This window comes from Nerophis ophidion, linkage group LG16 (genome assembly GCF_033978795.1).
Source record: "Nerophis ophidion isolate RoL-2023_Sa linkage group LG16, RoL_Noph_v1.0, whole genome shotgun sequence".
NCBI classification, from domain to species: Eukaryota; Metazoa; Chordata; class Actinopteri; order Syngnathiformes; family Syngnathidae; genus Nerophis; species Nerophis ophidion.
The window spans coordinates 28,021,490-28,046,765 of record NC_084626.1 but is presented as its reverse complement, the minus strand read 5'-3'; the positions used below and the strand labels follow the sequence as shown (position 1 = coordinate 28,046,765).

The 25,276-nt window shown below is 41.7% G+C and overlaps 2 protein-coding genes across 18 annotated transcripts in view; both read right to left on the bottom strand.

Moving 5' to 3' along the window:
• The window catches only part of itpr1b (inositol 1,4,5-trisphosphate receptor, type 1b), a 299,908-nt gene that overhangs the window by 121,991 nt on the left and 152,641 nt on the right, over positions 1-25,276 (bottom strand). For all 17 annotated transcript variants that reach the window (XM_061874781.1, XM_061874784.1, XM_061874785.1 and 14 more), the window contains one exon: positions 21,260-21,444. In XM_061874781.1, coding sequence (XP_061730765.1) covers positions 21,260-21,444 — 185 coding nt within the window. The remainder of the gene's footprint in view (positions 1-21,259; positions 21,445-25,276) is intronic.
• Positions 1,227-1,551, bottom strand: LOC133535202 (cAMP-regulated phosphoprotein 19-like). The gene has a single exon (XM_061874800.1). It carries the CDS (start codon positions 1,539-1,541, stop codon positions 1,248-1,250), a length of 294 nt encoding a protein of 97 aa, XP_061730784.1. The 5' UTR covers positions 1,542-1,551; the 3' UTR covers positions 1,227-1,247.

Sequence of the window (25,276 nt, the reverse complement as noted above, 5' to 3'; positions counted from 1 at the left end):
CGAGTGTATTCTCCAGCCTGTGTGCCCATGTGCATGTGCTGATGGTCGGTGCAGATAAGTGGAAAAGTTATTTGTTGAGTGCTTTTATGGCATGTTTGCTAATGTTACACCTCTGGTTTCACAGTAGGCTGCTTTTGGTACACTGTGTGGGCCAACTGGGACTTGTAAGCATGTGCACAAAACGTTCCTTTAATGTTGTTGATCAAGTCATGCTTTACAAATCAAGGAAATGCAGTACATAACCTTTTACAAACGTTGATAGACTAAAACAATATAGTTGTGTTTTCTGGCAAACAAAGAATATTGTCTCGGTTTTGAATAACTGTGTTCTTATTTTACATGTACTGTCTCGGTTATTGTATCAGCAAACCTTACGCATTACAAATTAGTCTGTTTCCATATGAGTTGGGAAATTGTGTTCGATGTAAATACGATATTTTAACGATTCAAAACGATTCTGTATTCATTCAATACATAGGATTTCAGCAGGATCTACCCCAGTCTTGCTGACATGCTAGCAGAGTAGTAGTTTTTTTTATTTTTAAAAAGCTTATATAATTGTGAAGGACAATGTTTTATCAACTGATTGCAATAATGTAATTTTGTTTTAACTATTAAACAAACCAAAAATATGACTAATTTTATCTTTGTGAAAACATTGGACACAGTGTGTTGTCAAGCTTATGAGATGCGATGCAAGTGTAAGCCACTGTGACACTATTGTTTTTTATGTTTATAAATGTCTAATGATAACGTCAATGAGGGATTTTTCATCACAGCTATGCTGAAATTATAACTAATATTGATACTGTTGTTGATAACATTAATTTTTGTTTCACTACTTTTGGTTTGTTCTGTGTCGTGTTTGTGTCTCCTCTCAATTGCTCTGTTTATTGCAGTTCTGAGTGTTGCTGGGTCAGGTTTGGTTTTGGAATTGGATTGCATTGTTATGGTATTGCTGTGAAATTGGTTTGTTGGATTGATTAAAAAATAAAGTGAATTATATCCATATATAGCGCTTTTCTCTAGTGACTCAAACCGCTTTACATAGTGAAACCCAATATCGAAGTTCCATTTAAACCAGTGTGGGTGGCACTGGGAGCAGGTGGGTAAAGTGTCTTGCCCAAGGACACAACGGCAGTGACTAGGATGGCCAAAGCGGGAATCGAACCTGGAACCCTCAAGTTGCTGGCACGGCCACTCTACTAAACGAGCTATACCGAGCTATTAAAAAGCTACAAAAAGACTCATCTCTCAGCCAGTTTGCTTGTCGCAATAGAGGTCTTTCTCTGAGGCAGGTCCTGAGGTGTCGGGATGTGACCACCTGTGATCTGAGCCTTCTCTGTTGGGGCTGATGGCAAGTGTTTATTCTTCATTTTGGCCTTGGCCATGTTGTAATCGCCAGAATCAAAATACTTTAACCCTTTCTGAAGTCGTTTTCTCAGAAAATCTGAACCTCCCGGTCTAGCTCCAAGATTGGGATGCATGACCTTTATCTTGGCTTCTTCTGCTTTCTCTGGACTGACAACTTTGTCATCCATTTCCCGCTCTTCTTCCATATATATATATATATATATATATATATATATATATATATATATAAAAAATAAAATAAATAAAAAAATCGATTTAAAAAAAAAAAAGAGAATTGATTCTGGGAGAATCGCGATTCGTATTCGAATCGATTTTTTCCCCACACCTCTACTGCTGACACTTCAGCCTTTGCCAGAGCTGTTGTAGCTTTCTGATGTGACGTGTCTAAAAACATACTTCCAGTGATGAATAGACAGAAGGAAGGTTTCTGTTTCTTCTGCTGTTTGTTTTTGTGTTCTGGTGAACTTTACCGCTGTTTCCTTCTCACATTCGTATTCTTTTTTTGAATCAATCAATCAATCAATGTTTACTTATATAGCCCTAAATCACTAGTGTCTCAAAGGGCTGCACAAACCACTACGACATCCTCGGTAGGCCCACATAAGGGCAAGGAAAACTCACACCCAGTGGGACGTCGGTGACAATGATGACTATGAGAACCTTGGAGAGGAGGAAAGCAATGGATGTCGAGCGGGTCTAACATGATACTGTGAAAGTTCAATCCATAATGGATCCAACACAGTCGCGAGAGTCCAGTCCAAAGCGGATCCAACACGGCAGCGAGAGTCCCGTTCATAGCGGAGCCAGCAGGAAACCATCCCAAGCGGAGGCGGATCAGCAGCACAGAGATGTCCCCAGCCGATTGAAGGTGTTGAAGGTTTGTTTTGTCTCTCCAATATTTGATTCATTGCATGATCAGCACGGGATTTAGGAGATGACGTCACATTGCATATTGTCGTATCTTTTGGGTGTATAAGTTGTTTTATTGCTGAGTGTATTAGACCTTATTTCAAGGTGTGTCGAATAGGTTATGTTATTCCTCTGGTGTATGATAGTGATGTCGTATCTATTTCTTGTTTTTGTTTCGCTTTTCTGCATCGCTTGCTGTTTTCCTTTCTGTATGGCCCATCTTAGATACTGGCAGCATGTGAGAGCATGTTGGATGTATTTTTCTTCCTCCTGTCTGTTTCAGTCAACCGTTACGAGGCTAGTCTGGTTGTAAAAGGTTCTGACTACGGAGGATTTGTGTGCTGTGGGATGTTCCGATGTCTACAGAAGGTACTGGTCCTTATGTGTGGGTTTTCTTTATACTGTGGTTTGAATGTTGCCATCTTCTTTGTGGTTTATTTCATCTTAATGTTTAAATTACCAGTGCTGTCTATTGTGTTGAAGTTATCTGTAAGCACTTGTGTGTGTCCACTTTTTATTTCAAATACCTTGTCTATATAAAGCTTCCAAAGAGTTGGTTTGTATTGCGCAGTTGCAGTTTGAATGGCTTTTCTCTTCAAGTCCTACATGAAGAAATTGCTCATGACAGCAGATAGTGGATCTTCCTTCTGTCTATTCATCAGTGTTGTACTGGAAGTATGTTTTTAGACACGTCACATCAGGAAGCTACAACAGCTTTGACGAAGGCTGAAGTGTCAGCAGGTGACAAAAACCTGCCTAACACAAAAGACTATCTGTACACACAAGATAGTGTGTAGTTCTCACTTATATCTGTCAGGAGACCCCAAATGGAAGCACTAAAAACTACATCATGGCTGGCGGGGAGAAGACAAAGTCGAAGTGGAAGCACGTAAATAAGACTGCCCCACAAAACGTTGCAGCCTGAAAAGACGACCAGAAAGCGGCTTGAAGATGGTCTGTAAAAAATAATCGATCCAAAATTCTGACCAAAGAACCACCGTTTCATGTTATTTAGACCAAAAGAGGGTGTTTTAAATGTAGCACAACATCATAATATGACCCTATATATCAGGGGTTTCACGGTGGCAGAGGGGTTAATACGTCTGCCTCACAATACAAAGGTCCTGCAGTCCTGGGTTCAAATCCAGGCTCGGGATCTTTCTGTGTGGAGTTTGCATGTTTTCCCCGTGAATGCGTGGGTTCCCTCCGGGTACTCCGGCTTCCTCCCACTTCCAAAGACATGCACCTGGGGATAGGTTGATTGGCAACACTAAATTGGCCCTAGTGTGTGAATGTTGTCTGTCTATCTGTGTTGGCCCTGCGATGAGGTGGCGACTTGTCCAGAGTGTACCCCGCCTTCCGCCTGATTGTAGCTGAGATAGGCGCCAGCGCCCCCCGCGACCCCAAAAGGGAATAAGCGGTAGAAAATGGATGGATGGATATCAGGGGTGTCAAACTCAAATACAGAGTGGGCCAAAATGTCAAACTGAACAAAGCCGCGGGGCCAAGGCTGAAAAAATGAACCTTTTAATAGGGATCCACACAAGTTTTGCATTGAATATTGAACAAGCAAGGCTTATATATCTTTATAGTGACATGCAAAAAACAGTTTCAAATAATAATAATAATTCCAAATATCAATGGCATACCAAATAACATTTTAATCAAAATGTGATGCCTCTTTTCTATTTCCAGCCTTCTGAGGTAAATATCACAATAAACTTTTTCCACAGGCTAATAATACATTTGAAAATAAAATAATGAATGAATCAAACATTCAAGCCTTGAAGTAGCAAGAGAAAGTGCATGAATAAAACGTTAATTATTGCTCAGTTTGCTACACTGATTTGCTTCTACACTGAATATGGAACAAGCAACGCTTATATAGCTTAATAGCGCAAAACCAACTTTGAAAAAAACAAATGAAAAACCAGTAATGGTATATTAAATTATCCATCTTCTTTCGCTTATCCGAGGTCGGGTCGCGGGGGTAGCAGCCTAAGCAGGGAAGCCCAGACTTCCCTCTCCCCAGCCACTTCGTCTAGCTCTTCCCGGGGGATCCCGAGGCGTTCCCAGGCCAGCCGGGAGACATAGTCTTCCCAACGTGTCCTGGGTCTTCCCCGTGGCCTCCTACCTAGGGAGGCGTTCGGGTGGCATCCTGACCAGATGTCCGAACCACCTCATCTGGCTCCTCTCGATGTGGAGGAGCAGCGGCTTTACTTTGAGTTCCTCCCGGATGGCAGAGCTTCTCACCCTATCTCTAAGGGAGAGGGAACTCATTTCGGCCGCTTGTACCCGTGATCTTATCCTTTCGGTCATGACCCAAAGCTCATGACCATAGGTGAGGATGGGAACGTAGATCGACCGGTAAATTGAGAGCTTTGCCTTCCGGCTCAGCTCCTTCTTCACCACAACGGATCGGTACAACGTCCGCATTACTGAAGACGCCGCCTGTCGATCTCACGATCCACTCTTCCCCCACTCGTGAAGAAGACTCCTAGGTACTTGAACTCCTCCACTTGGGGAGGAGTTCAATTAAATTATTTAAATGAAAAATGTAATGCTTCTTTTCTATTTGCAGCCTTCTGAGGTAAATGTCAACATTAACTTTTTCCACAGGCTAAAAAATGTGGTTTGGTGGTAGCGGGGGTTGTATATTGTAGCGTCCCGGAAGAGTTAGTGCTGCAAGGGCTTCTTGTTAGGTGTGGGTTCACAGTGTGGCGCATATTTGTAACAGGGTTACAGTTGTTTATACGTCCACCCTCAGTGTGACCTGTATGGCTGTTGACCAAGTATACCTTGCGTTCACCTTGTGTGTACCACCCGCATATGTTATGGGGCTTGGCTGGCACGCTGTTTGTATGGAGGAAAGTAGATGTGACGACAGGTTGTAGAGAACGCTAAAGGCAGTGCTTTTGAGGCAAGCCCCCAATATTTTTGTCCGGGTGGATATCGGGATAATGTTTGCCCCTGAAGATTTTCGGGAGGGGCTTTGAACTCCGGGAGTCTCCCAGGAAAATCGGGAAGGTTGGCACGTATGAGTGAATGAACCGCCGCCTTATAATACCGGCGGGCCAGCTTTAATGTTAATTTGATATTGCCTCAAGGGCCAAATGAAAGTACACGGCGGGCCAAATTTGGCCCGCGGGCCAGAGTTTGTCACCCGTGCTATATATTATGCGATTGTAGCTGAGATAGGCACCAGCGCCCCCCACGAGCCCAAAAGGGAATAAGCGGTAGAAAATGGATGGATATTATCCAAGCAGGTAATTTACTGTGATTAATCACTATTTAAAAGTGTGATCGATCTGATTCGGAAAATTATAATTTCACAGCCCCAACTATATATTTATGTATTATGTAGTTATTTAGCAACATAACTCAAAAATTATGGGCCGATTCTGTGTTGGCCTTGCGATGAGGTGGCAATTTGTCCAGGGTGTAGTCTGCCTTTTGCTCGAATGCAGCTGGGATAGGCTCTAGCCACCCAAACAACCCAGACAAGTACAAGTGGTAGAAAATGGATAGATGGATGGCTTAAACAAGTAATTCGATTTTGGGGATGAGTCGAATGACGCCTGGATTCAGGATTTTTTTTTTTTTTTAAACATGCTTTATTATTAAGAGATAGTGCCTGGCGAGGTTTGCACTCTCCAAGTGCTTTTCTGGCTCCAAATAAAATGTGTTTTGTGTTAATATTTTTGGTATTCTAGAACAAAAAAACAGGGCTTACATTATCTCTTAAGGAAAGTTGCCTCGTTTCGGTATGATTTCGTCTTCGCCTGACCTTTTGGAAAAATGGTTGAAGTGGCCCATTGATAATTAACAGCGGTGAATGTTAAAATTGTTTTTTTTTTGGGGTGTTGCAAGCATGAATTAAAACAATTTCAATTCATTTCAATAGGTGGAAATGAGATAAGAGCTCCGTCATGGTCCTAATTAAGCTTGTAAGTTGAGATACTGCTGTACTTACAATAACGAGGTGACAGTGTAACTAGATTAGCCAACTACTTACTGTAAGTGAGATTGGATACCACAACTCATGGAAGACCAGACTGACACTCGGTTAAAAGCTTCAAAGATTGTAAGCTGAAAATGACAAATGGAGTCCACAATTGCAGTTGTTATTAAGTATTAATGTTGGGTTTGCAAAGTTCCCGCAGACATGTCTAGTTGACATAAGGTAGCGGGATATTCATTTTTGGTCAGAAGTTTACATACGATCATTATGAGTATGATGAATTTGATGTTAATACTGGGCTTTCAACAATTTATTTTATCGTAGTCATATTTTCAGGGATAAATAGTTCAACTTTAAAGGCCTACTGAAACCCACGACTACCCACCACGCAGTCTGATAGTTTATATATCAATGATGAAATATTAACATTGCAACACATGCCAATACGGCCTTTTTAGTTTACTAAATTGCAATTTTAAATTTCCCACGGAGTTTCTTGTTGAAAACGTCGCGGAATGATGACGCGTGCGCGTGACGTACGGACTGTCAGGAAATATTAAAAGTCGTCTCTTTTCATCGCACAATTAAACAGTATTCTGGACATCTGTGTTGCTGAATCTTTTGCAATTTGTTCAATTAATAATGGAGAATTCAAAGTAGAAAGATGGAGGTGGGAAGCTTTAGCCTTTAGCCACACAAACACACGGTGATTCCTTGTTTAAAATTCCCGGAGGTGAAGCTTTATTATGGATCAGAGCGGTCAAGCGAACATGGATCCCGACCACTTGTCAACCGGCAGGTTTCGGTGAGAAAATTGTGATAAAAAGTCGCCTCTTACTGGATATCAGCTGAGCTTGCGCCGTCCATGCAGCTGCCGTCGACTTCACTCAGAGACTTTCGTCAAAACACCCGTGGACAAACCCCTCCGACTATCAGGTACTATTTAATCTCACTACAACACTAGCAACACAATAGAAAGATAAGGGATTTCCCATATTTCCATCTCCATCTTCTTCCGCTTATCCGAGGTCGGGTCGCGGGGGCAACAGCCTAAGCAAGGAAACCCAGACTTCCCTTTCCCCAGCCACTTCGTCTAGCTCTTCCCGGGGGATCCCGAGGCGTTCCCAGGCCAGCCGGGAGACATAGTCTTCCCAACGTGTCCTGGGTCTTCCCCGTGGCCTCCTACCAGTTGGACGTGCCCTAAACACCTCCCTAGGGAGGCGTTCGGGTGGCATCCTGACCAGATGCCCGAACCACCTCATCTGGCTCCTCTCGATGTGGAGGAGCAGCGGCTTTACTTTGAGCTCCTCCCGGATGGCAGAGCTTCTCACCCTATCTCTAAGGGAGAGCCCCGCCACACGGCGGAGGAAACTCATTTCGGCCGCTTGTACCCGTGATCTTATCCTTTCGGTCATGACTCAAAGCTCATTACCATAGGAGGAGGGGAACGTAGACCGACCGGTAAAGTGAGAGCTTTGCCTTCCGGGTCAGCTCCTTCTTCACCACAACGGATAGGTACAACGTCCGCATTACTGAAGACGCCGCACCGATCCGCCTGTCGATCTCACAATCCACTCTTTTCCCAGATTTATCCTAGTAAATGTGTCTAAAAACATCTGAATCAGTCTCAATGCAATCGCCTTTTTTTTTGTAACTTTATTTAATTTTTTTTCTAGTCCTTCGCTATCAATATCATCATCCACAAATCTTTCATCCTCGCTCAAATTAATAGGGAAATTGTTGTTTTCTCGGTCCGAATAGCTCTTGCTGCTGGTGGCCCCCATTTTAAACAATGTGAGGACGTGAGGAGCCCTCACCCTTGTGACGTCATCGTCTGCTACTTCCGGTACAGACAAGGCTTTTTTATCAGCACCAAAAGTTGCAAACTTTATCGTCGATGTTCTCTACTAAATCCTTTCAGCAAAAATATGGCAATATCGCAAACTGATCAAGTAAGACACATACAATGGACCTGCTATCCCCGTTTAAATAAGAAAATCTCATTTCAGTAGGCCTTTAAAGGATTTTAAACACAACAAAAACAGTATACATGAACTGTATGTAGACATATGACCACAACTGTAAATATATGGAAATTTGGTGACCCTCTGCAACCGACCCCTCAGGCAAGAGCTCACTTGTTTGTACACAGTCAGGCTTTTGGGACTGTATCCAGCCTCATTTCTTTGAATATGCAATGACGCATCTTAATGTTACCTTATCAAGTCCAGCGAGTCCAGGATTTTGCATCTGTCCAAGAGCAATTTCATCACATAATATTCTCTTTGGTCTTTATTTTCCACACAAAATGTGTTGTCATGGCTGTGAGCCTGGACTATTCCAAAAGCAAATAAACAACCTCCTTGGAGAACTCAATAAGCATGTTTTGGTCTTGTTTTTCATTTGGACAACAAAAAGCCTTCTGTCCTAAAAAAACGGGGCAAGGCAACTTATGTAAGACAGGGAAATGTGATGCATCTGCTGATTTGTTGCAAATTCACTCCGGACTAAACACGATCTTTGTACAAAGCTCACTTGTCCCTGCACTATAGCTAATGAGGACTTATGTCAAACAGTGACAACCCACTACATTTCCAAAAAGCTAACAAGAAAAATAGAAACTCATAAGCCAAAGTTATTTATGTATCATTTAAAACTGTAAAACATTGGTAGTGGTCGATTTTCGTGACGATGTATTTGATTAGCCATTTCTGATTTATGTCTTCATACTGATCACAAACACGATCCCGTCTGACTGTCCATCCATCATCCATCCATCATCTTCCGCTTATCCGAGATCGGATCGCGGGGGTAACAGCCTAAGCACGGAAACCCAGACTTCCCTCTCCCCAGCCACTTTGTCTAGCTCTTCCCGGGGGATCCCGAGGCGTTCCCAGGCCAGCCGGGAGACATAGTCTTCCCAACGTGTCCTGGGTCTTCCCCGTGGCCTCCTACCGGTTGGACGTGCCCTAAACACCTCCTTAGAGAGGCGTTTGGGTGGCATCCTGACCAGATGCCCGAACCACCTCATCTGGCTCCTCTCGATGTGGAGGAGCAGCGGCTTTACTTTGAGTTCCTCCCGGATGGCAGAGCTTCTCACCCTATCTCTAAGGGAGAGCCCCAAACTCCTTTCGGCCGCTTGTACCCGTGATCTTATCCTTTCGGTCATGACCCAAAGCTCATGACCATAGGTGAGGATGGGAACGTAGATCGACCGGTAAATTGAGAGCTTTGCCTTCCGGCTCAGCTCCTTCTTCACCACAACGGATCGGTACAACGTCCGCATTACTGAAGACGCCGCACCGATCCGCCTGTCGATCTCACGATCCACTCTTCCCTCACTCGTGAACAACACTCCTAGGTACTTGAACTCCTCCACTTAGGGCAGGGTCTCCTCCCCAACCCGGAGATGGCATTCCACCCTTTTCCGGGCGAGAACCATGTACTCGGACTCGGAGGTGCTGATTCTCATTCCGGCCGCTTCACACTCTGCTGCGAACCGATCCAGCGAGAGCTGAAGATTCCGGTCAAATGAAGCCATCAGGACCACATCATCTGCAAAAAGCAGAGACCTAATCCTGCGGTCACCAAACCGGAACCCCTCAACGCCTTGACTGCGCCTAGAAATTCTGTCCATAAAAGTTATGAACAGAATCGGTGACAAAGGACAGCCTTGGCGGAGTCCAACCCTCACTGGAAACGTGTCCGACTTACTGCCGGCAATGCGGACCAAGCTCTGGCACTGATCATACAGGGAGCGGACCGCCACAATAAGAGCGTCCGATACTCCATACTCTCTGAGCACTCCCCACAGGACTTCCCGAGGGACACGGTCGAATGCCTTCTCCAAGTCCACAAAGCACATGTAGACTGGTTGGGCAAACTCCCATGCACCCCCAAGAACCCTGCCGAGAGTACAGAGCCGGTCCACAGCTCCACGACCAGGACGAAAACCACACTGTTCCTCCTGAATCCGAGGTTTCCAGTACACCCGAATAAACCCCACCGGTTTACACAGTGTGCCTCCACAGTGTGTATGGCCGCTCCATTAAATTATTAATAATAACCAGCATTTTCTTAAAGGGGAACATTATCACCAAACCTATGTAAGCGTCAATATATACCTTGATGTTGCAGAAAAAAGACCATATATTTTTTTAACCGATTTCTGAACTCCAAATGGGTGAATTTGGGCGAATTAAATGCCTTTCTATTTATCGCTCTCGGAGCGATGTCAGAACGTGACGTCACCTAGGTAATAAAGCCGCCATTTTCCCAAACACATTACAAACACCGGCTCTCAGCTCTGTTATTTTCCATTTTTTCGACTAATTTCCGGAACCTTGGAGACATCATGGTGTTGTCGGAGGGTGTAACAACACTAACAGGGAGGAATTCAAGTTGCACAACTGGCCAAAAGATGCGAAAGTGGCAAGAAATTGGACGAAATTTGTTAAAAATACGAGGGTGTGGGGAAAGCCGACAAAATGGTCAGTCGATTGTTCCGCACACTTTACCGACGAAACCTATGCTACTAAAGAGATGGCAAGGTTGTGTGGATATCCTGCGACACTCAAAGCAGATGCATCCCCAACGATAAAGTCAAAGAAATCTGCCGCGAGACCCGCATTGAATGTGCCGGAGTGTCTTCGCATTTTACCGGCGATGCTAAGGCAGACATGGCACAGAGATGTATGGATAACCTGCAGATGCATTTCCAACCATAAAGACAACTAAATCACAAAGGTGAGTTTTGTTGATGTTGTTGACGTATGTGCTAATCGGAATATATTTGGTCGCGGCATGACTGCCAGCTAATCGATGCTAACATGCTATTTAGGCTAGCTGTATGTACATTTGAAACTATATTTACATCCAGCGTTTCCCTCCACCCACATGTAATGCCAAACAAACACTTACCAATCGATGGATTTAAGTTGATCCAGTGTCACAAGATACGAAACTTTCGATCGTTGGTCTGCAAATTTTACTGGTGATGCTAAGGCAAACATGGCCGAATAGCGTCAATAGCTATTCGCTCAATAGCTTCAGTTTCTTCTTCAATTTCATTTTTCGCTATCTGCCTCCATACTCCAACCATCCGTTTCAATACATGCGTAATCTGTTGAATCGCTTAAGCCGCTGAAATCAGAGTCTGAATCCAAGGTAATGTCGCTATATCTTGCTGTGCTATCCGTATTGGCATCACTGGATGACGTCACAGGAAAATGGACGATGGCTTCGCAGATAGCAAAAATCAAGCACTTTAAAGCTTTTTTAGGGATATTCTGGGATGGGTAAAATTTTGAAAAAAACTTCAAAACATAAAATAAGCCACTGGGAACTGATTTTTATTGGTTTTAACCCTTCTGAAATTGTGATAATGTTCCCCTTTAAGTACCTGTATCAATATCTTGCTCACACTGAGAGCAAGTCAGGAGCAGGCATACTAATAGCTAAGCAGATTAAAACAACACCAAGAAATAAGTACCTAGTAAAGTTTGAGATGGAACCGCGGTAAAGCTAGAATGTAGGCAGCTATTACCAGAATATTACTAAGCAGACTCAAAAGAGTCTATAGAGAGGATAATTAATATAAGAAGTTGTTAACAGTCAGTACATGACACGTTCAGAGGAGGGCCGATCAATTCATAAATTAGATTAGTAAATAATCGATAATAAAGGTAACTAAAACATTTTTTTTCTGAATAATTTTGTCGTCATTTTTGTTATTATTTACAAACTTAGAGAATCATTCCTTGGACACATGAGAACCTTGACGGCAAAAATCAATGGATTCAAATGAGTAATAATCAACGTTCCTGCTCATGTGCCTAGAACAGCCAGCAATGTATTCTGTATGCAGGCCTCACATTTTAACTTTAAGGGCAAGGCAAGTGTTGCCAAAGGAGGGCTCATATTTTAGGGCACCAAAGTTGGAAGTATATATATATATATATATATATATATATATATATATATATATATATATATATATATATATACATAGCGGAATATACATTAGGTCAGGCAATTTTATTGAAGTGAGACAATTGTATAAAATCCTCTGAAGAGAGGAGAAACAGGCTTGTAGGGATAAAATAACCTCTGTTTTTTTCTGACCTAATGTGTGTGTATGTATGTATATATATATATATATATATATATATATGTATATATCTATCTATCTATCAGGGGTCGGCAAACCGCGGCTCCGGAGCCGCATGCGGCTCTTCGATCACTCTAATGTGGCACAGCTGCATAACTTAACACCCCCGATTATCCCTAGATTTTTCCGGAGTTTAATGAATGCCTCTCTCATTCACCCGGGACCAACATTGCCCGATTTTCACCTGGTCGATGTTATCGACGGCGTGCCCTGCTGGAAAAGCTTTTGCAGTCCTCTAAAATTTATCGTCGCGCCCGCTTTTGCATAATGTTATCTGCGTGCCAGTCGATCACACGTAGTAGGCAGCCTCTGTTGATAAACGATAGTGACTACAAGGCATACTTACTCAACAGCCATACAGGTTACACTGAGAGTTGGGATATAAAGCACTTTAACACTCTTACTAATATGCGCCACACTGTTAAACACACACCAAACAAGAATGACAAACACATTTCGGGAGAACGTCCGCATTGCAACACAACATAAACACAACAGAACACATACCCAGAATCCCATGCATCCCTAACTATTCCGGGCTACATTATATGCCCCCCCCCCACCACGCCCACCTCAACCGACGAACAAAGGGGGCGGGGGGATTTCGTGCTAGTGGGTTAGGGATGCATGGGATTCTGGGTAATTGTTCTGTTGTGTTTATGTTGTGTTACAGTGAGGATGTCCTCCAGAAATGTGTTTGTCATTCTTGTTTGGTGTGGGTTCACAGTGTGGCGCATTTTAGTAAGAATGTAAAAGTCGTTTATATCACAACTCTCAGTGTAACCTGTATGGCTGATAAACAAGTATGCGTTGCAGTCGTCCATGTGTGTTCACAGAAGACACATACGACTCGTGGCTGGGCTGTGTTAGATATTAGTACATGCCATAGAGGGCGGTAAAGGCAGCGCCTTTATAGTACGGCCGTATTAATGTTGAAGGGGCGAAAATCAGCAGACATTCGCGAGAATAGTTACTCTGAAATTCGAGAGTCTCCCAGAAAGTTTGGGTAGGTTGGCGAGTGTGATTTAATTTTAAACTCGCGGGCCGTTTTAACAATAAATGTTCATATTAAGGTGGGGGCCGCGAGACTGAGACCCCTGGTTAATAGCACAAAGCAAAAAAAAAAAACTGTATGCAGTGTTATTTCATTTTAAATTTCAAAAGAGTTTTGTGGCTCCCATTGTTTTCTTTATTTTGTGAAACGGGTCAAAATGGCTCTTTGGGTGGTAAAGGTTGCCGACCCGATTTTTTATATATATATACTGTATATATATATATATATATATATATGTAAAAAAAAACATATACCTTAAAAAAATGGACAGAGTGTCCCCTAACGGCCCAAAGTGGCTCTGCCCATGTTGTTTATACCAATTAACGTTAATTATGCGATGTCTTAAACCATAGGTATCAAACTCTGGCCCTCGGGCCAAATTTGGCCCGCCGTGTAATTTCATTTGGCCCTTGAGGCAATATCAAATTAACATTAGAACTGGCCCGCGGTGTTATACAGCAGTGCCGCTGTAACACCGCATTTCACCGATTTCCCGGGAGACTCTCCAATTTCAGTGCCCCTCCCGAAAATCTCCCGGTGCAACCATTCTCCCGAAGTCCACCCGGACAACGAATATAGGGGGTGTGCCTTAAAGACACTGCCTTTAGCGTCCTCTACAACCTGTCGTCAAGTCTGATTTTCCTCCTCACAAACAGCGTGCCGGCCCAGTCACGTAATATATGTGGCTTCTACACACATGTAAGTAAATGCAAGGCATACTTGATCAACAGCATACAGGTCACACTGAGGGTGGCCGTATAAACAACTTTAACACTGTTACAAATATGCGCCACACTGTGAACGAAGACCAAACAAAAATAAACACATTTTGGGAGAACATCCGCACCGTAACACAACATAAACACAACAGAACAAATACCCAGAACCCGATGCAGCACTAACTCTTCCGGACAGCTACAATATACACCCCCCGCCCCCCCCCCCCCCCCCCCCCCCCACCCCCGCTACCAACAAACCCCGCCCGCCCACCTGAGCCCCGACATTAACTGAGCAGTAAAAAGGCCTGAATGGTTGATTTATTCATTGTTATTTTATTTTCAAAATGTATTAGCCTGTGGAAAAAGTTATTGTTGATATTTACCTCAGAAGGCTGCCAATACAAAAGAGGCAATTATTTTTTATTTAAATTTGATTTGATATGGCATTGATATTTTTTTATTATTATTATTATTTGAACCTCGATTTTCCATGTCACTATAAAGTTATATACTGTAAGCTTTGCTTGTTCAAGATTCAATGCAAAACTTGTTTGGGTCCCTATTAAAAGGTTAATTTGTTCAACCTTGGCCCGCGGCTTTGTTCAGTTTTAAATTTTGGCCCATTCTGTATTTGAGTTGACACCCCTGTCTTAAACAGTTGAAAATGTAAGAAAAAATGTAATTTCGGGGTGTCTTTTTCAATTTATTCGATGAAACAATTACGTTACAATTGTCCATTTACAAGCAAAAAGTCAAGGGCGGTCTTGGCATGTTTTGCCGTCGATGCCAGTCAATCAATTTTTTAGGGCATTACGGCAAGTGACAAGGGCCGTCGCGGCACTTTCCGCGGGTTGCCGTGGTTAAATTTGATCCCTGTGTATGACTTTGCAATACAACTGTGACTGACAGGGGACAACAAGCGGCCACAACAGATAAAACAATGTTTGTAATCACTGTTCAATTGTTGTAACGTCTGTTAAGACGCTTTAGGGAGAACAGGAATTCCATAATTACTATATTGAGCAAAACTGTGTATTGTCTTCCGTAACCACACCAATAACATTGTAAAAAAAACTTCTATCATTTTCTGCAAAACTAACTCTTTTGTCATCTGTCATCAACAGCAGCCGCTTGCTCTCTCTCACGAGCACCAATGCACGCACTCATCGCACTGAGCACCTGATGCGTTTAAGGACACACAAAAAGTCGGGCAACTCCAACACCACACATTAATTGTAAATTGCACTATGACTCCTCAATCAGACATGTGCTTATTCTACTGTCAATGTTAATTTATGGATATAAATCATATAATGGTGTTACTAGAATACAGAAATGCTCATAAAAAGAGGGTTAAAGGAATGTACACTTTATCCCATGCTTACTTTTAATTGTGCAACGTGTAAATGTTTTATGGGGGAACTAAATGTGATCTCTGAAAGGGGTACACATTCTTTCCAAAGCAGGATCCCCACCCAGACTTACAAAAATAGTCGCTCATGAAAAACAATATGATTTTGTTGTTTTCATTGTAAGTGTGCCAAATCACTAATATTAGAAACAAATCTAAATTAGAGCTGCAAGCAGCGTTGGTCGGGTCCGGTTTGGCTGCTGCCCCCGCGACTCAGGCCCTGGTCTAAGTCAGACCTACATAGAGGTTTTCTTTTCATGTCTCTACGACATTCCTAACAGAAGTTACAAGCAGTTTTGCCTGTGTTTTTTCCTAGGGGGCGGTAGAGCGCAATTTTGATTTTTGGGGTTTGGTTTTTTATTAGATGGCAATTTTCGCCAGTCCTGATGTGTGTGTAAAATTTGGTGAGTTTTGAAGCATTTAAGGGGGTCCAATTACAGATCGGCATGATATTTGAGTATAGCTTCTCATCCAGTTGCTTATTGCTGCTGGCATTACATTACAAGCTCTTCTCACTCTTTGTTGTCTCTCCTTCTCACAGACAGCAAGCGCACCTATATATGTTACATTTGCATACGACCTCGTGGAGCAGAGAGGTAGCAGCATGGGTAATGTTAGCTGTGGTGCATGTGGTAATACAAGAGAGAGGTGTGAATCTGGTAACAAAAGAGGGAAAAAATAATTCCCAAGAAAAACAGCACTGGCTCCATCGTCTGGCGGTGGTTTGGCTTCAAGAGGGAATATGCCGAGCAGACAACCGCAATTTGTCAAGTGACGGGCAAAAGCGTTGCTACAAAAAGTAGCATTACTGCTAATACGTAGCATCATTTGAAAAGTCACCCGCTAGACCAAGGGTGTCAAACTCAAATACAGAGTGGGCCAACATTTTAAACTGAACAAAGCCGCAGGCCAAGGTTGAACAAATGAACCTTTTAATAGGGACCCAAACAAGTTTTGCATTGAATATTGAACAAGCAGGGCTTATATAACTTTATAGTGACATGCAAAATCCAGTTTCAAAAAATAATAATTGAAAAATATCAATGGCCTATCAAATAAAATGTAGATAAAAATTGAATGCCTCTTTTCTATTTGCAGCCTTCTGAGGTAAATATCCAAATAAACTTTTTCCACAGGCTAATAATACATTTGAAAATAAAACAACAATAATGAATGAATCAAACATTCAAGCCTTGAAGTAGCGAGAGAAAGTGCATGAATAAAATGTTAAATATTGCTCAGTTTGCTACACTGATTTGCTTTCAGACTGAATATGGAACAAGCAACGCTTATATAGCTTAATAGCGCAAAATCAACTTTCACAAAACAAATGAAAAACCTCAATGGTATATTAAATAAAATCTAAATAAAACATTGAATGCCTCTTTTCTATAGGCAGCCTTCTGAGGTAAATATCAACATTAACTTTTTCCACATGCTAATAAATTTGAAAATAAAATAACAAAGAGGTGAGCGGGGTTTGGTGCTAGCAAGGGGTGTATATTGTAGCATCCCGGAAGAATTAGTGCTGCAATGGGTTCTGGGTCTTTGCTCTGTTGTGTTTATGTTCTGTTACGGTGTGGATGTTCTCCCGAAATGTGCTTGTCATTCTTGTTTGGTGTGGGTTCACAGTGTGGCGCATATTTGTAACTTTGTAAAGTTGTTTATGCGGCCACCCTCCGTGTGATCGGAATGGCTGTTGACCAAGTATGCTTGCATTCACTTATGTGTGTGTAGAAGCCGCGTTTATCATGTGACAGGGGTTTGAATGGGGAAAAAACGGACTTGACGACTGGTTGTAAAGGACGCTAGAGGCAGTGCCTTTAAAGCCCACCCCAAATATTGTTGTCCGGGTGGAAATCGGGAGAAATTCGGGAGAATGGTTGCCCCAGGAGACTTTCGAGAGGGGCACTGAAAATCGGGAGGGTTGGCAAGTATGAGTATTAGTGGTGAATGTGGTGTTATAATACCGGCGGGCCAGCTCTAATGTTGATTTGGTATTGCCTCAAGGGCCAAATGAAATTACACGGTGGGCCAATTTTGGCACACGGGCCAGAGTTGGACACCCATGCGCTAGACAATGAAGAGTTATTACTTTGCATTTCAACATCTCCATTCGGTGCCACACCAGCAAAATGCAGAGGCAAACATTTCCAGATCAACACCATATGAAAATAATAGTCAACAACAAAAGTAGATCATGTCCGCAGTAACCTACCACATAGCGAAAGACGAACACTATTTGATTTCCTATTATGCAGCTTATTTTTATTTGACAGTTATTGAAATATCTTGTGTGACAAAAGTGCACTTAATTTGTTTTAAACTATTGCAGTGGCGTTATGTACAAAAATTGCACTTTAATTTAGTGTTGTTTTATTATGTCATCTTAGTGACATCATGCACAAAAGTGCACTCATAGCTTGTTTTAAAATGTCTCTGACAATCTTGCACTTTCTGTTTTAAAATGACATGAAGGTTTGTGCCACTGCTTAATAACTGTTTAATAAATACAGTTTTGGTCAATTGACTTAGTTGTAAGTTCCCTGTCTGCATGAAAGTTTAAAATGAGCATATATTAATGCAGTATGAACAAGAATATTTTAATGTAGACACATAGAATCATCAGACTGCTGTGATTATATGCATCAAGTGTTCATTCAAGGCTCAGGCAAAATACCGAAATATATATCGTGTAGCGCGATATGGCCTAAAAATATTGAGATATTAAAAAAGGCCATATCGCCCAGCCCTAGTTTTATGTATTGTTGACTTTTTTTTGATCAAACAATTGTATGAAATAAAAGGATCAGGAACTAGTTTTTTTTGTTTTTTTTTCCCAAGATGGCGCTGCTGTAGTGGCTGCTGTAGGCAGGAGCTCTGTGCTCTTGTATCATCCTTTTGTGTTTCCCTCTTGTTTTCATGTGTTGTTATATTTTTTTGCATTTTGGTCCGGGACCCTTTGGGACTGTGTGACAAGGGGTGGCACTTTCGTGACCTCTGTGGTGCTTTTTTTGTGGACTTCTGGATCTGCCTCCCGGGAGCCTTTTGGCCGTGGAGACCAGCTGCAGGGTCTCTGCTACACCAGAGTCTGTTTGGATGTACTGGAGGAAATGTGGATGAAGGGACAGGGCTGCGGAGCTAGCACTGAGTGCTGGGACGGAGAGGCTCCGCGGTGTCTTGACTGGGTGAGCAGGTGTCGGACACCTCAGTCACCTTGGACGTATCATCGCTCATCCATGCGGACTGGACACAGGCCGAGAGTGGAGTCGGCTGTCTTGGTTGCTTTGTTGGGTCTGCTCCTGTCTCTGGCCATGCTCCCTCCACCCCAGCGGACAATGGCGTGGAACACCGCAGAGGCCACCACAGTGGATATGTTTCTTTTACTTTTTATTCATAGCTGTATGTAGAAGTGTCTGCTTGTATCTGCTGCTTTAATGTCCTCTGTGTTCTTTGATGTTTGATGTTTCCCTCTTACACACATGGAAGAGGGATGTGTACTATGGCTATGAGTTGTTCTTTTCCCTTGGCCTCAGTCTGCACCCCCACTCCAGGGCCTAGGCTAAGACCGATTTTTTATTTTTTTATTATCTTCTATTCCCCCCCCCCTTGTTTACCTGTATGTCATCTTTTTTGTAAGGGGCGCTGGAAGCCGGCAGACCCGTCAGCGATCCTGTTCTGTCTCCCTGTAATGTTTGTCTGATCTTGAATAGGATTGTGCTGAAAATTGTAATTTTCCTGAAGGAACTCTCCTGACGGAATAAATAAAGTACTATCTAATCTAGTCTAAATAGTGTTTAATATTGTTAAACTGTCAATAGCACTCACCATGAATCAATGGAAAAATGTACAGTTAATACATTGGTATCGCCCAATCTCACTCCTGAAACATCGGTATGGCAATCGGCAGTATAAAACCCGAATGGTATCATCCCTATTGTAAACGTTTACAACTGCCTCATAAAAAAAAATAAAAAAATGCATGCCACGGGCAATATTCTGTGGAGCACAGAGACTCTTTGTGCTCTGACCTTAGCACACAGGCAAAAAGTCAAAAAGATGAATCTGTGTTTAGCAGGGCTTCATGTTAATCCCTCAAGTGGCAGCAGAGCTCTCATTGATCTCCCGGGTCTATCCCGAGGACCCCAAAAGGCTGGGCCTGTCGTTGCCCCTCTTTCCACCAGCAAAGCATGACCCATTTAAGAATCCGGTTGGAATGTGAGGCGGCCCGAGCTCCTGGCGTCACCTCCTTGGGCAGGCAGCAGCTTATGTAACACGAGTCATGTGAGCGCCTTTGTGTACTCACTGGGATGTCAGACCTTGCCAGGTAATGCTACTATGCAAATAAGAGCCTATTGCGCAACACATCGATTTGTGCGAGAGACAACACAAAAGAGCACACAAGCGCACGTTCTCTACATCTACTTGCAAAGATGAAAATCCGCAGTTGCGTTTACACTCTGACGGGAAGAAGCACTCACTAATGACTGACCTTTCTTACCTCCTCACAACATTTTTCAACAAGTTCAAACACGTCCAAGTCCTCTCCATGTCAAAAAGTGCACACTTTGAAATATATTGTATGTCCATTTAAAAGAGGTTGCTTAATTTTTTCTCGGTGATTGACAGTGCTGATGTTGCAGGGAAATAACTCGGATTCTTGACACTTCAGTTCAAAACTTGTGGATAACATCTACTTGTTGACATTCTGCATGCTTCTCTGGAGAACACACTTAGAAAAGCCGTCATAACTACAGGCTGGGATGTGCAAGTGCTGAACCTCACTCATACTTCCCATAAGCCATGGGTGTCCAACTCTGGCCCCGCGGGCCAAATTTGGCCCACCATGTCATTTCAATTGGCCCTTGATGCAATATGAAATTAACATTAGAGCTGGCTCGCCGGTATTATACAGCGGCAGTGTCGCTGTAACACTTGCCAACCCTCCCGATTTTCCAGGGAGACCCCCGAAGTTCAGTGCCCCTCCCGAAAATCTCCCGGGGCAACCATTCTCCCGAATTTCTCCCGGACAACAATATTGGGGGCCTGTCTTAAAGGCAAAGCCTTTAGTGTCTTCAACAACCTCTCGTCACGTCCATTTTTCCGCCATACAAACAGCGTGCCGGCCCCGTCGCATAATATATGCGGCTTTTATACACACATAAATGAATGCAAGGCATACTTGATCAACAGCCATGTAGGTCACACTGAGGGTGGCCATATAAACAACTTTAACACTGTTACAAATATGCGCCACACTGGGAACCCAGACCAAACAAGAATGACAAACACAATTCGGGAGAACATCCGCACCGTAACACAGCATAAACACAACAGAACAAATACCCAGAACACTTGCAGAACTAACCTCAAAAGGCTGCAAATAGAAAAGAGGCATTCGATTTTTATTAAAATTTTATTTGATATGCCATTGATTTTTCTTAATTATTATTATTATTATTATTTGAAACTCGATTTTGCATGTCACTTTACATTTATATAAGCATTGCTTGTTCAATATTCAATGCAAAACTTGTTTAGGTCCCTATTAAAAGGTTACGTTTTTAAAACTTTGTTCAGTTTAAAACTTTGGCCCACTCTGTATTTGAGTTTGACACCCCTGCCATAAGCCATCCCACAAAGCCCAGTAACCTCTGCTCACCTGGATGACCGTGTTCCCGCCCTCCAACAGTGCGATGGCAAGCAGGATGCTCTCTTGGAAGATCCGATCGCTGGTAGCATTCATGATGAGGTCAATAACCAGATCGGAAGCCCCCTCTTTATCCAGGTGGCATTGGACCTCCGCCAAACTCAGTTCTCCTCGACCGCCAACCCCGGAACTGACAACTGCAGTCACACACGCGCACAGATAATCATTTAGACTGATTGGATACAATTGACAAAACATACATCATGTGCATGGCCAGGCAAGGCAAGGCAATTCAAAGTGCTTCACAGATGCTTGAATATACAATAAGGCAAATCAAATAAAAAATAAAAAATAAAATCATCATGCAATTAATAATTTAATTGATATCAAATCATGTAAATAAAATACTTTCAGCTGTAATTTGCACAATTTAATTGGTGGTTTTAGCCTAGATTTGAACATTACCAACCTTGAGGCCTGTCGAACATCATCTAGACCAGTGGTTCTCAAATGGGGGTACTTGAAGGTATGCCAAGGGGGACGTGAGATTTTTTAAAAAATATTCTAAAAATAGCAACAATTAAAAAATCCTTTATAAATAAATTTATTGAATAATACTTCAACAAAATATGAATGTAAGTTCATAAACTGTGAAAAAAAATGCAACAATGCTATATTCAGTGTTGACAGCTAGATTTGTTTGTGGACATGTTCCATAAATATTGATGTTAAAGATTTATTTTTTTGTGAAGAAATTTTTAGAATTAAGTTGATGAATTCAGATGGATCTCTATTACAATCCCCAAAGACGGCACTTTAAGTTGATGATTACTTCTATGTGTAAAAATATTTATTTATAATAGAATCACTTGTTTATTTTTCAGCAAGTTTTTAGTTATTTTTATATCTTTTTTTCCAAATAGTTCAAGAAAGACCACTACAAATGAGCATTTTTTTGCACTGTTATACAATTTAATAAATCAGAAACTGATGACATGCTGCTGTATTTTACTCCTTTATCTCTTTTTTTCAACCAAAAATGCTTTGCTCTGATTAGGGGGTACTTGAATTCAAAAATGTTCACAGGGGGTACGTCACTGAAAAAAGGTTGAGAACCACTGATCAAGACAACAATTCTAGATTTTAGAAGCATAAAACTGGAACGCAGCCTCACCATGTTTAGTCCTGACTCTTGGCACCAGCAGAAGATCACTCCCTGAGGTTCTCAGAGCCCGACATGGTTAACATGGTTCTAATATGTCAGAGATGTATTTCAGCACAAGAATTGTAGCCTACTCAGTGGCCTAGTGGTTAGAGTGTCCTCCCTGAGATCGGTAGGTTGGGAGTTCAAACCCCGGCCGAGTCATACCAAAGACTATAAAAAAAATGGGACTCATTGCCTCCCTGCTTGGCACTCAGCATCAAGGGTTGGAATTGGGGGTTAAATCACCATAAATGATTCCCGGGCGTGGCACCGCTGCTGCCCACTGCTCCCCTCACTTCCCAGAGGGTGATCAAGGGGATGGGTCAAATGCAGAGGACAAATTTCACCACACCTAGTGTGTGTGTGATAATCAATGGTACTTTAACTTTAACTTAAGCAGAGGTGTTTTAAAGTCTATTCTCTGGGCAACCGGAAACCAGTTCAGTGACCTAAGTACTGGACTAACATGGTCCTTTTTCCTGGTTCTAGTCAGGACTCGAGCAATAGCGTTCTGAATGTGCTGCTGCTGCTTTACAGCTGGTTTAGAGAGCCAAGTGAGAATGCCATTACAGTAGTCTAACCTGCTGGAGACAAAGGCATGGATTATTCTTTCCAAGTCTGCTTCAGCCACTATTCATTTGATTTTAGCGATGTTTTTTTAGGTGGTAAAAAACTGCTGATGTTATCAATTTATTTTGTCTGTTAAAGTTCAAGTCTGAATCCATTATTACCAATAGATTTGTAACATGATTGTTATGTTTCTGGGAGAGTGTTTAATTATGAACACTAAATGTCTTTGCTTCTGTGGGCCTCAGACAATGATTTCAGTTTTGTCTGAGTTTAACTGAAGACAACTGTTTTACATCCACACACTGATCTGTTCGATCATTCATTTAGTCAAAGTTGACTTATATAGCCCTTAATCACACATATCTCAAAGGGCTGCACAAGCCACAATGACATCCTCAGCTCAGAGTGTAGATCTGGGAAAGAAAAAAAGGCAACCCAAAAGGGAACAATGTGGAACCCCAAAAGGAACCGCAGATGTGGGGTGTACCCCCGACCCCTTTCTGGGTGACCAGTGCAATGGATGCCGAGTGGATATGCTTAATAAAATGAGAGTCCATTGCCATAGAGGTGCCAGCAAGGTATTCTCTTGCATGTAGACCAGGGGTCACCAACCTTTTTGAAACCAAGAGCTATTTCTTTGGTACTGATTAATGCAAAGGGCTACCAGTTTGATACACACTTAATTAAATTGCCAGAAATAGCCAGTTTGCTCAATTTGCCTTTAATAAATAAATCTATATATATAAAAAAATGGGTATTTCTGTCTGTCATTCCGTTGTACATTTTTTTTTGCTTTTACGGAAGGTTTTTTGTGGAGAATAAATGATGAAAAAAACCCCACTTAGTTTAGCGGTTTAAAATTAAATTTTGAAACATAGTTTATCTTCAATTTCGACGCTTTAAAATTCAACCAAAAAACATTAAGAGAAAATCTAGCTAATTCGAATCTTTCTGAAAAAATTAAAAAAATAATTTATGGAACATCATTAGTAATTTTTCTTGATGAAGATTACTTTTAGAATTTTGATGACATGTTTTAAATAGGTTAAAATCCAATCTGCACTATGTTAGAATATATAACAAATTGGACCAAGCTATATTTCTAACAAAAACAAATCATTATTTCTTCTAGATTTTCCAGAAAACATTTTTTTTTTATTCAAAAGACTTTGAAATAAGATTTAAATTTGATTCTACATATTTTCTAGATTTGCCAGAATAATTTTTTTGAATTTTAATCATAATAATAAGTTTGAAGAAACATTTCACAAAAATTCTTTATCGAAAAAACCAAAGCTAGAATGAAGAATTAAATTAAAATGTATTTATTAGTCTTTACAATAATAAAAAAATACTTGAACATTGATTTAAATTGTCAGGAAAGAAGAGGAAGGAATTTAAAAGGTATAAAGGTATGTGTTTAAAAATCGTAAAATCATTTTTAAGGTTGTATTTTTTCTCTAAAATTGTCTTTCTGAAAGTTATAAGAAGCAAAGGTAAAAAAATAAATGAATTTATTCAAACAAATGAAGACAGAGTCTTTAAAATATTTTCTTGGATTTTCAAATTCTATTTGAGTTTTGTCTCTCTTAGGATTAAAAATGTCGAACAAAGCGAGACCAGCTTGCTGGTAAATAAATTAAATAAATAAAAAATAGAGGCAGCTCACTGGTAAGTGCTGTTATTTGAGCTATTTTTAGAACAGGCCAGCGGGCGACTCATCTGTTCCTCACGGGCTACCTGCTGCCCCCTGATGTAGACAAATCACGACGCCGAGACGTCACCGACTGATGCATAAGGATTGTTCTACCCCGGGTCCTGACTTCATAATGTGAAAGACCAGTCCATTAGGAGGCCAACAGGGAATCATCTTGAATGGAGACAAGTCAAGAGCGCAAAGACGTCACCAACTGATGCACAAAAAAGTGGTCCAGCCCGAGTCCTGACTTTGAACAGCTAGTATATCCTCCATGGAGGCTGATTAGTGGTCACCTAATACCCGCTCCACGCAGGACAGGGAAGCAGAGCAGAAAAGAGAGACGGCAGATAAAATGGTCGAAAAAGGGGTATTTTTAACGGCCAGAGTATACAAATTAGTTTTATTTTTAATGCAGTGACAAAGTGAATCAAAAGGCTGCAATTGACCTGTATACCTGTGGTAGGACACATTGTAGCTGCGTATCAGCTGACCTAGTGACAGCATGTACAAGTTGAACAATAAAGGTTCATTAATTTACCCGTGAGGAACCCCACAG

Coding starts and splice junctions, on each gene's coding strand:
- LOC133535202 (XM_061874800.1), bottom strand. CDS start 1,541: ATGGATGACAAAGTTGTCAGTCCAGAGAAAGCAGAAGAAGCCAAGATA.